This window comes from Balaenoptera musculus, chromosome 17, assembly GCF_009873245.2.
Source record: "Balaenoptera musculus isolate JJ_BM4_2016_0621 chromosome 17, mBalMus1.pri.v3, whole genome shotgun sequence".
In the NCBI taxonomy this organism is placed as follows: domain Eukaryota; kingdom Metazoa; phylum Chordata; class Mammalia; order Artiodactyla; family Balaenopteridae; genus Balaenoptera; species Balaenoptera musculus.
Genome location: NC_045801.1, coordinates 25,067,805 through 25,084,746, shown reverse-complemented (window position 1 = coordinate 25,084,746; position 16,942 = coordinate 25,067,805). Strand labels below are relative to the sequence as shown.

Sequence of the window (16,942 nt, the reverse complement as noted above, 5' to 3'; positions counted from 1 at the left end):
TGATTCTTTACTTGTTTGTAATTTGTTTGTCTTAAAGTTTAAAAATGGAGAATGTTTACTACACTGGAAATTAAGAGGAGCATATATATGTGACGATATTTTTATGAGCACACCTAAACAACCATGAAGAGGTATAAACGTAAGATTTTGTAGAAAAACAGTGATGAAACAACACTCTTTTCTGTTTTATATTTGAGTTTGTTTGGTTTACACTGAGCTTTAAATATTGCAGTTCTAAGAGTTGTTCTATCTGATTACCAATTGGAGCAATTCTCCCCATTGTATATTACCTTTGAAATCATTACTTTGTGGAAATGAAAAATTATAAAATTACCATGTTTAGACCTACTAATGAGGGGAGACCATAAAATCAAAATCAGAATATATGCCATAAAAACTACTTGATACTATGGGGATTTTAAAACTGAAAATACAAAGATTTTATCATTTTAAAGAAGGGTTTATGTCAAACATTTGCCTCTAAATGTTTCCTAAAAAATGTTATTACAATAATATATAGGAATTAGCTTATAAATTAAGTTTCACTTTAAATGTCAATTATATATGTTTACGATTTGTTTTATAGTGTGTTAATAATAAATTAAAGGAGAAAACAAAATAATTAATTTATGCAGAGACTATGTCTTTGTCTAAAATGAATATTTACTATAGTAAATAAATATATCAAAAGATACAATTATCCAGATGAGGAGAAATGTGCCACATGAGTGTCCTACATGCTGCTAGTGAATCCAGGGACAAGAAGGTTTCAGGAGAAGCAACTGAAGAAAGAAACTGGACGCAGAAGTAAAAACTTGAACTTTAGATTATGAAAGTATTAAATACTTTTATTATGGGTTTGTTGCTAAATACTGTATTTTTAAAATACATTCTTGCCCATGAAGAAGTTAGTAGAGAATATAATGCAAATCCAAGTTATTTGTTTTCTTAAAGAATATGACACTTAAGATGTATCCTAAAAGTTCTTGTAACAAGATTTGGATTTGTAATAACTTAGATATAAAGAATTTCATGCTCAGCATCAACGTTACTCACTATTTCCCCAGATCTAGAGCTAATGACAACTGCAAAATTAACTAACGGCATCGTTATAATTGAAGCTGGCATAATAGGTTCAGTCATCTTAAAATCTGCTCACTAGAAAACTTTATAACTCATTGCTTTCAGAAGTTGACAACTGGAAATATGGAACTTTGTAATTTGTAGAATAAGACTGCTTCCTAATAACAAAATGTAAGACTAACAAGGTAGAGTGCAGAAACACCCTCTTCACCTGATTTTTATTTCTAACAATGAAAAGTGATTGACATCAATTTCGACCATATTACAGGAGGAAAAGTAGGATAGTTTAGCTGCAACAAATTTCACCTCCTATTGAAACCAGCAAAGTATGGCTAAATAATGATATTTTGAAATAACATGATGACCAAACTGACATTGAAAATTTTTTTGAAAAGTAAGAAAAATGTTGCATCATGTAGTTTGTGTTTTGTGGGTTAACAGGATTGGTATCAACAAGATTCTGTTAGAAATGTGGGATCCTGAGCCCCACCAAATGTTTGAAATAAGAATCAGCTGCTTAACAAGATCTCCAGGTGGTTCTTATAAAGCCTGGAAAGCCGTGCTTTCAACAACGTAATCGATATAAAGAATGAGGCCTTAGTTCCAGTAGTCTGCGTGCCAATTACTGCCTTGGGCTGGTGAATGTCTAACAACTAGTTGTCTGGAAAACAAAAAACAAAAAAGCATGCTTTTAAAAATTTGCTGATTTCCATTGTGTAAGTACTCCAAACATAGCCATTTTCAAGGTATCAACATGAAGTCACCAAATGCTGAGTTGGGAAGAGAATTCACATCGCGCAATTTGCTCTCCTGATGCCCTCTGAGCCGCCTACAGCATATTGCTATCTGTAAGTCAATCATGTTGTTTTTCTTTATCTGTAGATAAGAATGATAATATTTATCTGACCAAGTTAGTTTGTGTCAATATAAAAGGATTCGAATACTTTTGTAAATTGTTGGGATATTAGTTGCTTTTATTTCTTTTTCTCCACCAAATCATAAGCATCCTGAGAGCCATATTAAAGGTTTTCTAACACCTAATATAATGTCTAGAACATGATAGGTGCTTATAATATGTGTTTTGGAAGGCATTAGTAAATAGATAAGACTGTGTCCCATGCCTTTTTTATTGGTAGAACCACAATATTTTTATCTTTATAAACGGATATTAAACAAGAATATGTGCTGTTTCAACAAACTTACAGAGAGAGTTCAGACTTGTGGTCACTAGAGGCAGGAGGTGTGGGGAGGAGGAATTGGATGAATAAAAGGTACAGACTTCCAGTATAAGATAAATAAGCACTAAGGATGTACTGTACAACATGATTGTTATAATTAACACAGCCGTATGCTATATATGAAAGTTGTTAAAAGAGTAAACCCTAGGAGTTCTCATGAAAAGGAAAAATTACTTTTTTCTATTTTTGAAATTTTATATCTATGTGAGTTCACTAAACTTGTGGTAATCATTTCATGTTGTATGTAAGTCAAATCATTATGCTTAAACTTATGCAGTACTGCATGTCAGTTATATCTCAATAAAACTGGAAGAACAAAAATACTAGTGGGGAAAAAAAACTAGAATAGACAAAACACCTGTGTGATATGTTGAACTAAACTATGCATAGTCCATCTATGGGGAAATAAAGAATATGTACTGTTTCTTATTCTGACACGGTGGCAGAAACTTCTAATTGTTCTTTATTAGCTTCTATCCCTTTCATTCATAGCAATACAATTTTTAGCTGGACATATTAACATCTTGAATAAAAGACTGCATTTCCCAGCCCCCAGTGCAGCCAAGTTTCATGTGACTATAATCTGACAATTGGATATAAACAGAAGTGTCATAAAAAGGTTTTGTGCAAAGAAGTATTAAGGACTATTACGGAAGAATACACAGGTGTTGGGAGGGCAAGAGAGAAAGCTAGGAAAGCAGACAGGAGTCTAATGTAGTAGTCTAGGTAAATCCAGGGAGAGATGATAGTTGTTAGGACTCTAGGGTAGTAGTAGTAAAGATGGTGAGAAATGGTAAGATTCAAGACATATTTTGATTCAATATTTGCCTTTGAATTAGATGTAAGTTGCTAGAACAAGAAAGGAATAAAGCATGACCCCAAAGTTTTTGGACCTGAACAGTTGAATGAATTGTGTTGCCATTTTGTTGAGAAAGACATGGGGATGAGACAATTTGGAATTTAGTGAAGATATCAGGTTGGAAAATATGATGGGAAATTATAGTAAAATAATTGCAAAACTGCCACTATTTCTTTATCTCATCTCCCCTTTACGCATGCCCTCTGCCATATGTTGTCATGGTCCTGTTGTCTGAACCCTGGCTTGTTTATGTGATTTCCTTTAGCCAATGGGAAGTTAGCAGACCAAATCAAGCAGAGATTTTAAAAGTGCTTTTGCATTTCCATTTTTATCATGTTTGCATCTTGGGTATGGGCACGAGAACATACCTAAAATATCCTGTTAGTGGATGAGACACTTGAGTATTGCCAAATCACCTCAAATTGTCCCAGATGAGGTCAGCCAGATTAGCCACTAGGCAGAAACATGAGTGAGTCCATCCAAGATTACCAGTGTGACAGAGCCAACCCCCTCATAAGCTTGAACAATAAATATTAATTTTGCATCCCCCTGAGGTTTTGTGATTGTCCTATAGCAATAGCTAAATGATAGATATGTTCAGTGTATCCATGTTTCTTTCAGACACTGGAGCAGATTAGCCCACATAGAGCATGAGTGTAGAGATGAGGGCCAAAGACTGAGTCCTGTGGCACATCAGTATCTAGAAGTTAAAAGCAGAAGGACCTGGTCACTTACTATGGTGAATTTTATTTATCAATTTCAGATGGAGATTGGGTATCTAAAATGATAATGTTATTATCAAACAAGCAAAAATAATACAAATTTGAAGTAAACCTCCCTCACAAAATTTAGTTCATGTGCTAAATGTATTTGTGTTTTCGTAAACAACTGCTGATAAAATGACATACATGGTTTATTAGAAATATATAAAGTTTGTGTTACTGATATTGTATTACTTATTTTCCACTATAAATGAAATTATATCAGCTTGACTTGAGGGCAAAATGAAATAATATATGGCCAAAATTTTCACATTTACAAAATTGAAATGTAATCTAACAGACTAATTCCTTAAGTTAATAATGTGGAACCTTTGAACATTATAAGTTTCTGTAGTTTCCCGTATAAATCAGTTGCTTCCAAAACTCGTATCTTTCCCCAATTCATAAACAGAAGTTCATATAGATAAATTCTCTTTTCGTACATCAACTCATATCTGAAAGATTTCATTTGGTAAATCTCTAATCTGAACACATATACTTTTTTAATTACTTTGGTCTCATATTTCTTTTTCATGGCTACTAAGTTCAAGAAAATCCTTTTGTCATTTTCCCCTATCCACAAGCCAAAAATATTTCAAAGCATAAAATTAGTATGTTAAATTGAAGTCCTTTATTCACATACTCCTGGGTATTTTTAATTTTTTAGTAAATTTTCAATTAATATCTTTGACAATTTTTCTATCAGAGACAATAGTATTTATATATATATAATATAAATATAAGTATACTTATTTATATTATATAAATATAATATAAATTTATATCTTACAGATTTCAGATTTTAAATCCATATTTTCTTTTGCCTTTTAATATAAAAGTGGCTTTTTATTTTATTATTATACAGCAGCTTTCACATTTTATTTAGTCCAATCTATCAATCAATCTTTTCCTTAGTGCCATATTTTCCTTTTGGCCTTTGCAGTTTGAAAGCTTTCCTCTCCCATGAGCTGATAATATTCTGCTATATTTCTTCATGGACTATACATTTTCATTTCAAATTTTAATTATTTATAGTCATCTGGGATTTATGTTGTGATAACTGTATTAGGAAAATGTACTCAGTGCATAATATGAACAAGTATTACCCTGGTATAAAACAAACAAAAAATAGTACAAAAAGACAAAATGGGAGACTGATTGTACAAATAAATGTAGTTGGATAAATTCTTTTGAAATCATGATGGAGGAGATATATCCCACACTACTGAAAGAGAGTTCAACAAACACCCCTTACAGGATGGAAAAGAAGGAAGGAAAGAAAGAGTACTCATTATTTTCAGATGATACTTACAAAATTATCCAAAAGTATATATAGAATGTTGTAGCTTATTAAATACTTTTAAAAATAATACTATATATAGCCAATAAAAATGTTGAAACTTTTAGATTAGCATCTACCCATGTGAGGATCTTCATATAATAATTCTTAAAGGTATCTTTCATTTGGAATTTTTAAAAGTGATTGAAAATTGTCTAACATTTATTGAATCCAGATGCTGTGGTGGTAGAACACTCTACGCATGTGTTGGGAAACAATTCTCCAGATGCCTCTCATGTTTTCCACATCTTATAAGGAGAGGTAGTGACTCTCTTTGTTCAGCAGCAATATGGAAATACTATCTTCCTCCAGGGCAAAGGGCCTGTTTACTTACTATCTATTATAAAAGATCCTGTTTCCCTAAATTAAAAGTTCCTCTCCTGTATATGTGGGCATCACCTGGCACTCTTCTCATTGCCCTGTTGAGAAATGAGGCTCTGGGCACCTGAATAATTGCTGATACTCTATTTCTATTGCTGTAGGTAATATAGCCCTTTGTCCCTGACTCAGTAGTTTTCTGTCTTCTGCCAGCATCCCTGAAACTGTGGCAGGCTAACTCGTTAACTTTCGAATAGGGTAAAATGTCAGAATCATCACTGTTTTTAACAATATGTAGATACATAGAACTATAAGATTTTTTTAAAGATGGATCAGTAGTTTCTGTTTTCTTTGTCACTAGGAAAAAATAATTATACTTAATCAAAATGACTAAAAGTTTGCAGTTTGAACATATTGTTACTTTCGGTTCTGTGTATTATCTCTTCTAGCCACAGTGTCTTTAAGAAGATGTTTGTTCTTTGCTTCAGAGCCCTTATAATTATCGATAATTTTGTTATGAGTTTTTGTTTATGCACTTGCTTAAAGGACTGTATTTAGATAACAAGTATTATTAAATTAATTTCTATACTAAACTTGGCATTCTTCCATTTCACCCTCTTTCCAAGTCAATTGCAATGACTGCCTCATCACGCTCCAGTTCTGTCTCTAGCACTGACGTGTTAGCTTAGAGCTGCAACTCTTGAGTGGATTACTTCTCTTAGACTCTGTCAGGGTTTTGAGCTTTGTCTCTGGAAGAGCATTGCACATGTCTCTGCATATGTGAAAACTGTCATTTCTTCCCTTGTTTCAAGCTGAAAATGGATCACCCCATTGGCAGCACTATGATTCCTGGGAAACCCTATCTAAGGGTGCTTGCTACTCCCTAACTCATCTTGCTGAAATAACATATGGGTAAATTGTCACATCCATCTTCTTATTTGAACAACACTCTAAGAAAGACCAAACAAATAGCTAGATATGTTGTTTCTTTTGAGAAAATGAAAATTCAGCGTTTATATGACATGACCAAACATTATAATATATATGAATATATATCAATATTACCAATATATAATATTGAATATATATGGTAGAACAGCAAAGATACTAGCTAACATTTATTGAATGTTGCTTATATATCAGGTGCTGCGCTTTGAATGTTGCATCATTAACTTCCTTGATCTTCAAAACAACCTTGTAGAATCAGTATTGTATTACTCGTATTATGAAGAACTGAGCCTCAGAGCATCTGAGTGATAGCCTTAAATATTAGGTCTTGTAAAATTTTTTTTCCATTACCCTATATTTCTTACTAAGAACAAAAATATGCTATATTAAAAATAAATTCATGTTAAATTGTGATCATCTTAAAAAATAAACATCTGAAGCACACTGTCCGATTATAATTGAATTGAACTTATGCAATAGAATATAAAAATGTGCTACTTACTAACCTAAAAGAAATCAATTTACCAAAGTAAGGAGAAAAAAATATAAAGAATATATTAACTATATCTCTTTTCAGGTAAAGATAGTTCTGCTTAGGGTGATAAATAATAAAACGCATCTTCTAACCTTCTGTTCTTTCTCTTCCTGTATTTTCTATCCTGTTTTGAACTATCACCTAAATGAGTCACTCAACAGGATATGCTAGGCAGAATTCTAAGATGGGCTCCAAGATTTCCACCCTCTTCCCATGAGTACAGGTGGGACCTATGGATATGATGGAATAGTTGCCCCCTTCATTAGGTTACATTATATGGCAGTGGTGATGGGACAGTCGGTCCTGTGATTATGTTATACTACATAGCCCTCCTTGTAAGCCAAGTAGAGAGAAAGTCTGAGAGAAGTGCTGTAGCTAAGCTGAAAGGTTTTGAACTGCCTTTGGGTGAGGAGGATGGTAAGGAACCACAAGCAGCCTATAAAAACTATGAAAAATCCCTGATCAATCACTGGCAAGAAAATAGGGACCTCAATCATACCACTGGTAAGGAAATAAATTCTACCAGCAACCAGTAAGCTTGGAATAGGACCCTGGCCTTAATCACAGTGCTAGCCAACACCCTGACAGCAGACTTGTGAGATCTGAGCTAAGAACCCAGCTGACCCCTGCCAAACTTTTAATCTATAGCACTATGAGATTATAATTTGTGTTGTGTTAGTCCATGAAATGGTGGTAATTTTGTTATATAGCAATACAAAACCAATACAGATGGGAAGGATCCTTTTGTGGAAAAATTCCTTTAAATATCATTATGAGAAGTAAATGCTATGCTACATCTACACAGAAAAGCACAATGAAATATTGTATGAAACATAGCAAGTGATGGCTAGTGTTTGACAGTTATGGCCAAAAAAGCATGCTGTAAAATGAGAAAATCTTCAGTTGGAAGCATGGTGTAAGGACGAAAAGTATTGATAAGTGCCTTCAAAGATGGCAGATAACCAGAATAATTATTGTAAATGCAAATGAATATGAAAAAATTATTTAGAAATATTCAATAATTTTAACTACATAGTTGGAAATATCATTGATTTAATAATTAGATAGGAGCAATAACAAAGGAACATTTAGTCCTCTGAATAATACTAAGAGTCCAAAAACCAGTGCCTTGAGGTCAATTTATATTAAAGAGTATACAAAACCTAAAGAATATTCTAGACAATATATCACACTATATAGGAAAAGTATAATTTTTATTGGGATAAACTATGTTGTCTTATGTGGTATGGGGAAAATTATTAAAAATCCATCTTAAAACTGATACTTGTGTAACAAGTAGTGAAAATGGGATGTGATGACATAATTATTTCTCCATGCAGAAAAATAATTTTATCTAGTACAGTACATATACCCATTGAATGAAAATGATTGATGCTGTTTATTATTCCCATTGAAATATTTGATTTGCACATTTTATTTTACATATGTTTATTTCTTAATCATATTAAATGGTGCTCTGTTAAAGAGCATAATTATTTTTATAAGGAAGAAACCATTTCAAATTTAATTTTCTGTGATATGCCATCATACTTACAGTCAAATAATAAACATAAATTTATATTTTGCTAATTTTCTACATTTTGTTAAGAGGGAATCAAGATAAATCCACGAATTAATTCCTTAACCAAACTTATAGTATAGTTCTCTTTTAAACCACGAGTTGTATGCTATCAATTATAACAATTTATCACAATGTATAGTCTTTGAGTGTATGAAACACAAAAAAATCTTTGACATATAATTAGAATCTTACATTAATCACTGTCTCAATTAAACTTCATTCTAGCACTCATATAAAAATGATAAATTATAGCAGTTGACAGATATGACACCCTTAGCAACATATATAAAAGAAGGAAATTTAATGTGAAATGAGATTACATACTGTGTTTAATCATCCTACTTCTGGAGAATAAAATACAATCTTGAATTCCATCCCATCTTCTCCATATGAAGCACAAAGATTAAGTAGGTCATATGTCACTGGCTTTAACATTTTTTTATATTCAGCTTATTTTTCTCTTTATGCCATATGAGCAATTTTGTATTTTTAAAGTGCTTCATAAAGAAACTATTTACTTCAAGAAAGTAAAGATTTTCAAGTAAAGAAAATATCTATAAAAAGTAAAAATAATTTTAAGTATCATTTATGGCTTTTCTCAAATAAAAGACCAAAATTTTTCCTAAACCTTGTTCATTTAATGTAAATATTTGTGGTTACTGCCTTTTAACATGTTCACTGGCGTTTTAAATCTTTGTAAGTGGGAAATGTATTAAGTCTTTCCTCATTCCAGATCAAAGTATTAGATATTCCTATTTATTACTTGTATGTAACAAGCATCTATTAAGTGCTTGCAGTGTGCCAGGAATGTGCTGAAATAGGGCGCAATTTACAAAACAAGTAAAACAGGTTCTATACCCTCAAGCTTCTCAGAGCCTAGTGTGAGCAAAAAATATCAATACATTGTACAGGTGTACTCAGCAGGAGAGCTGGAGATTTAAGGTAGAACAATTTAAATACCATAGTATATGTAGAAATTTAATATATGTTCATGTGACCATTTCATGAATTGAGGCAAATGATGAGAAATAAGGCTGGAGATCTGTTGTTGTACAGGTGTATGTGCTACACTGTGCAGAAAAGGGAAATGTTTAAAATGTTATTGCTTTTTTTAAAAAAAGTTATTGCTTAATGTCGAAAAGCATTCATAGTATTGAGAATACTATTCAAGTTTTGTTGTGAGTACAATGAAAATATATATCTTCCTGGATAATAGATGTAAACTTGAGAATTAATAAATTTTTGCATATACCCAGCCAAATCCACATATTCATTATAACACTGTAACTTTTAACTCCATTCTGTAGATGATATTTAGGGAAAAGTCTGATTTTTGTAATTCTCTAGATTGGGATTTTGAACAATTTAAAAGGGAGAGAATATAGCCAGTGTAACTTTAAGTGGAGTATATTCTATAAAAATATTGAATCACTATGTCGTATACCTGAAACTAATATAATATTGTAAATCAACTATACTTCAATTAAATAAATAAATACAAGAGAGAGAAGGCACTCATGACTTAGATAGATGGTCACTGGCCACTACAGACAAAACCACTGCTGGGGCCAAGTACAGGGTCCCATGAACAGCTTCCCACACTATCAGATAACTAGGCCATAGGAAAGAGGTGCACCAAAGAGCCAGACTGTGGTGAACAGACCTTTGGAGGGACCTGCCTGCAGCTGACAAAACTTCTGGAGGGCCAGACCCCCAAAGTCCTCAAACCTAGGGCTACTGTTCCAGAAAGGCCAGGACACAGCTGCTCACACTCCGTGAGGACCTGAACATTGAAGACAAGTCTCCCAGAGGGCCAGACCAAACAGAGCCTGATCGCCAGAGAGTTAGTTCACAAGAGTGGGACATCTCAGAGGACCATGTCATCTGGGATGGGACTTGGGCAGAGTATGTGGCCTAGATCTCTGGAAGACTAAACCATCCAAGGGCCAGATTCCCAGTGATAAAAATTCCAGAGATAGAACCTCCAATGAATCTAGCCATGAAGGATGGAAAACCCAGAGGACTGTGCCATGGAGATCAAGGCCACCTGAGAAATTGTCTTCCATAGTGTCAGACCAAACAGGCAAGGACCACTGGAGGAGCAGGCCATGGAAAACAAGACCACCAGACTAGACCCTGGGGAACAAGGGAGGACCAGATTCCAAAGGGGAATGCTACGAAGGGGCAATGACGGAGACAGGATCTCATCCTAGTTCCCTGGTACCAGCTCTACCTCCTGCTCCTGCCCCTAGCCACTGGTGGCTAATGAAGCCAAGAAAAGCTGGAGCACAGGGATGGTACCAGTAGTGGGAGTGGAGGTAGGAGGATAATCTCATCCTCTGCCTGTGGCTCAATCCAAATTTCAGGGCAGGAAGTTACCCAAAGTAAGTAAAGTTGGGGGGGGGGGGGCAGGCCATGGATTAAGATGTTTCAGTGCCTAAGTAGCCAGACTCTATGGAACCCTGAAGGCAAAATATTTGAATTTGATCGAGAGACCAAAAAAAAACAGTCTCTGCACGTATTATATTTCCTTGTATTATGTTTTAAAAATATGATATCTCTCATTTATTCTTAAAAGTAAGGTAAAGATCCATTAACTTCTTTTATGAACCTAACCTACCTTCATTGCTAGAAAACTAATATATGTAATTTTATTACATAAATTTCTCTTGCTACAATTCAGCTGTCTTGCTAGAAGCATAACTGACTTCATTCTAACTTGTAATCTCTCCATTAAAGTTCATGGTACTGCAGTTTAAATTTATAAAGCTTAGGAATAAAAAATAACACCTAAAATTAAAAATCACTAAAGTCATTTGACATTCTCAAGTGAAAACTTTTAGTAAACATGTGTGATGGATAGCTAAAATAGAATAGTAAATAATATAAACATTCTTCTGTATGTGAAGTGTTTAAAAAGGACACAGAATATATAGGTCACATGTAATATACACAAAAATATATTTCAGCTTTTATATTTCGTATTGTTTTATACACAGCATTATCAGTAATTCTTACTTTTGTAATGCTCTTTTGCACTAAATTTTATGTGGTCATATATATTTATAATGGAATTAGTTTGTAGTTAGGTATAGAATAAATCTCTGAAATATATACAGTTTATATCTCTAGGGTACTTAAACATATTTTTACATTAAGGTTAGTGCTTTATTAAATTCTTGCTCATTACAATTTTTCATATAATTTTCTAGGGTGAGAAAAATCCATGTAAAATGTTTAGCACTGTGATTGACACAAAGAAATCACTCAATAAATGTTACCTAGTAGTAATACTGTTATTAAACAAATTTTTATGTTTCTTAATTAAAATGTGAAAATGATTGAACAGCAAATTTGCTAAAACTGAGACTGTTATCCCTGTAATATCTTAATTACTTAGTCATACACATCAATAATCATTAGGGCATAATAGCTACCTTGAGTTTGAAGCGATTTTCAAGACTTTTTATTTTTATGTCTGTTTCTGATCATTGAAGGATCACTGATACATACTGAAATTATTCATTGAGATTCTCCTAGACATTAAACTAACCAATTCATATAATATATAATAATATTTAATGATTACATGTAATATGTATATAATCCACTATATGCTTGGATTATATTACTTTCTACAATAAACAATTCCAAAATGATAAGATAGTCTATGGTATACCTTTATGATCTTGCACCTATAAAGAGTGATTACGTAGCTTTGAAAGTAAAATGTGAAAGGAGTCCATTGTACAAAATAACTTTTAGCAGAAACTAGAATATATTTTGAACTCTGTTTGGCAGATCTGAAAAGACAAAAGAGCATTTCCATTGTGTGCTCCACAGAATACAGATGGGTACCAGTTTTATCCTGATCAAATTTTGAAAGATGGTTATATGACTATTCAACTTAGTATACACTAGTGTTTTTCCAACTTGTTTCACAGAACACTATTCTACTCATTTGTTTTTATAAATCTTAAGAAACATATGAAAACAAAGTTCTGTGAAACAAATTTTGAGAACCAGTGACAAGAAATTCAAGTGTATGATAGACAATAATGAGGAAAAATAAAAATATATGCAGCTAGATATTAATGGGGAAAATTTTCCACAGAAATGTAACACCTCGCAGCTTCAACTTCAAGAAGTTTAAAAGCATTTCTGATAAATGGTTAAGAGCTCTGAAACTCAATCAAAATGTGTGAAACGGGGACATCACCCTCCACAGTTTTAAAGTATATGGGCTGAAGTAAGATAGCAGAAGTTTGTAACAACAGAGAAGGTCTGTGAAGATCACAGATGATGTACATTTATCAATTTTTCTACATTGGATTTGCAATTGGAATTATAATGCATATTATACGGCTTCACTCTACAGTCTGATTCAGGATTGTAATTGGGGCCAAGAATTCTACATTTTAGCAAATTCTCCAGATGATTCTGATGCATGTGGTCCACTATTGGCAGTTTGAGAAACACAGAAAAATGCACAAATATCACTAATAAATAGAGACCTCATAAATTCTAGTACACAAGGACAAAGTCTCAGGAAACTTTAAAAAATAAAGAAAATAATTAGTAAGTGATTATATGGAGGGAGATGAAATGAAAACAAATGAGATTCAGACATTAGGTTCATCCTGCAAAAAAACCAAAACAAAACAAAAAATACAGGTGTAAATTTAGAGGACAGGCTTTGAAATTTCAAACTAAGTTTTCTGAACTTCACAATACACCAGTTGGCCTTGAGAGTGTCATTGGCTGTGGTTAAATAAATAAATGCTTGTAGCTACTCCCTCTGTAAAATATTACATAGTGTTGCACGTGGTGTGGTAGGACTAATGAAGCCTAACCAACACGCCCACACACACACTCCAGAATCCCTGGAACCTGTGAATATGTCGCATTACCTTGCAAAAAGGACTTTGCACGTGTAATTATGCTTAAGGACTTTAACTTGGGGAAATTGGGTCTACATGGATAATCAAGGCTAATCTAATGACATAGGCCCTTAGAAGCTAAGAAATTTCTCCAGCCGAAGTCAGAGGTGTGTGGGAAAAGAAGATAGTAGAGAGATGCACTAAGAAGGGAACATCAGAGAGATTTCAAGTATGAGAAGGATTCATTTCACCAGTGGCTAGCTCACAAATGTAGGTCTTACATGCAAGGAAGAGAGGGGCCTCTAGAAACGGTGGGCAATAGATCTTTTCCAGAGCCTTCTGATAAAAGCCTAACCAGCTGACATTTTTATTTCAGCCTTATGAAACTCTGAGCAGAGGACTAGCAGAGACAACCAGGACTTTTCAACTACAGAACTGTGAGATAATATATTTTTGTTGTTTTGCTGCTAAATTTGTGGTTGTTTGCTATGGTAGCCATAGAAAAGTAGTATACATGGTAGAAGATACCCATCACAAATCAATACCTGAAGATGTTCTGCAGGATGATGACCAATCCCTCAATACTACCCAGATGCCTAGTACCTTATATTTTAAGTCAGGATCTCCCAAACATACATTGAAATGTCATGAAGATATATGAATCCATTTTCACTGAAGCAGAAAAGACAGAAATTTAATGTTGTATATGTAGAAACAATGGAGAGCTATGAAAATATTTTTGACAATATTTCATGAAACTTGACAGTCAAACCAGAAAGTATGGCAATATTATAATACATCTTCCAAGTTCCTCCAATTTCAGTATACTTAGTATTTGCTGAAAGAATAAACTAACCTAAAATATTTTTATACTTTGATGAACAGAGTACAAATTCTCTATTATGGAGCCTTTAATAGAAAACTATTGTATTACTAACTCCTTCAATATTGCCAAAATTACACTTAAAATTAAACCCTTTGTGTTTGTAGTGTTTTAAACTATGAATTAAGTTGCCAAGATAAAAATATTCAACTATTGTGAAAGTACCTTCAAAAATAATGATTATTACTATCACAATGGAGGAAAATAAGTCTTGGAATGCATCCTCCCCTGCTAGAGAAAGACAGTTCAGAAATGTATTAGGTAGAAAATAGTGTTCAAAACTGCTGTGATATGGCATTATTAAGAATATTAAAAAAAGAGAAAATATTTTTACTCAACAGTTTGCTAGCAGGTATTTTTTTCCTAGGGAGAAAGCACTAGATGAAACTTTCAGTTTAAAACTTTCCCCACATGCAAACTGTTAACCTGTATACTAAAGCAATTCTATTTTATATATGATTGTTTTCTAGTGTGCTCTTTAAACATATTATATTTTGAATTATTATGTGCTTTAGAAAGTAACCACCCCTGCTACTGTATTTGTATATCTCTTATCATGATGTTAGATCTGGTGTGGTGCATTCCAGTAATATGGTCCTGGGGAGGCGAGTTGAATTCTGTTATGCTATTCCTACGGGTAAGGAAGGGATCCTTCCCTAAAACTAGGTGAGATTTTATTGTCAAGTCACATAGAGAAGAAATTACAACTACATGACCTCAATATGAAGCCTTGAGAACAGGTTATTTTTACCTTCAGATTTTTTTTACACTGTAAAAAGGGAAAACAATACAGATTCTGTACATTTTTAACACCATCAGCAGAGCCTGTGGTGTTACCCAGTTATCAAACAATAATTGTATAGTGAAACATGAGTCCCCACACTATGTGGGATAAATAAAGATTATAAATGACCTCCAATCAGTTCAGGTTTTGATACTAAGTGAGGCTGTAGCAAACTTCCAGATAAAAAACATCAGTTTCAAGTGCTTCTTTATTTTCCTCTTTGTGGTTAAGGGATTATGGATCTGTGGGACTGGAAATACTGGTTTAAAATGAAAAATGTCAACTCTTGTCTCTTAATAGAATTTTCTCTTTATTCCAACTTGCAGAGAACACAAATGACCAGTTTATTTTATGGCAGAGAGGCAAAGCACAGAGGAGAATAGGGTGGAGTCTGTGATGCCTGAATCTCAAATCAGGCCTAGTTTCCTTTTACTCTCAGATTCTGTTCCCTTTTATTAAGGTTTAAACCTATAGAGATGCCATGGTCTCATCTCCTAAGAAGATTTATGGGCAAGGTTTTCCTCTGTCTAGGCACACTGCAATGAAACATTAAAGCCTACTAAGTCTAGCTTTTTATTATATATTGATGATTATTGAGAAGGTGAATCTTGGTATAAGATTTGATATAGCAGGATGAACTATAACTTCTGTCCTGGTGATTTTTCTTCTATTTTTACCCTGGAGAATTTTGGTTTTACTTCATTGAACTGGGCAGTGGTCCTTTTATATTACCATCACTTACCTTCATAGTATACTTTAAATCCATGAGCACTAACTGCAAAATCACTGGTCAAACGTAGTGAGAACACAGATTTGGTACTTGTCACTGGTGGTGGCAGATGGAATCCTGTTAACCTGAAACATAAACAGAATTAACTATTAGCTATAGACATTTTACCTAATAGAGTTGAAAGAGTATTAAAAGTCATTTTATCAAATCCCTAAGCTTTGTGAGTGTGTGTGGTGTGGATTAATTTATTACATGTTGATTAGAACGTGTCACTCATCGAAAGCAATTGCTATAAGTATATATAAATATGTTTATTTATGTGTGCGTGCTATTACTGTTTATCATGCCTATCCCATATATCATCTATATGAAAATATTGATCAATTCAAACTTTGGGAACTAAGTTATGAGATTATGGGTCTGTGCATATTTTAGCTGTTGATTTTAATAACACTTAGAAGACATTTCTGTTGAATTTGCCTGACAGTTTAAAATATATATGAGTGGGAAATATTTCATGAAATTTAATATTAAAGGAAGAGATGTGATCTAAATATGAAATCTCTAAAGTAAAATTTCTACATGTGAGAAGTGATTCTGTTTTATCAGATTCCAGGAAGTTCTATTAAAATTAATAGTTGCAAATTATTTTTGGTTAATAATGCATAAGTTTACATAACAAATAGTTGTCTGATATTTTTGCCCATAATTCACTACTTACTTTACTAATAATTTATTGCATATAATAAGCTCGATTATATAAAATATAATTTACAATTGACACTTAATAAAACAGAAAAGAAAAATTAAAAATAAGAAAAAGCACATCCATTGGATATAATTTTTATAAAACTAATGAAGATGAATAATTTTAAAAATTTTCTATGAATTGCCCTTTATGTAACTTTCTCATTTTTTATTCTTAATATGAGAGTTAGGATTGAGAATTTTATGCAATGGAATTATATTATTTTTTAATATACTTGCTATTTTTGCCCAACA

The 16,942-nt window shown here is 33.0% G+C and overlaps 1 protein-coding gene across 3 annotated transcripts in view; it reads right to left on the bottom strand.

Annotated features, from left to right (window-relative positions):
• Nucleotides 1-16,942, bottom strand: part of CSMD3 (CUB and Sushi multiple domains 3) — a 1,196,954-nt gene that overhangs the window by 1,006,810 nt on the left and 173,202 nt on the right. For all 3 annotated transcript variants that reach the window (XM_036830958.1, XM_036830959.1, XM_036830960.1), the window contains exon 3: nt 15,953-16,065. In XM_036830958.1, the coding sequence (XP_036686853.1) occupies nt 15,953-16,065 (113 nt within the window). The remainder of the gene's footprint in view (nt 1-15,952; nt 16,066-16,942) is intronic.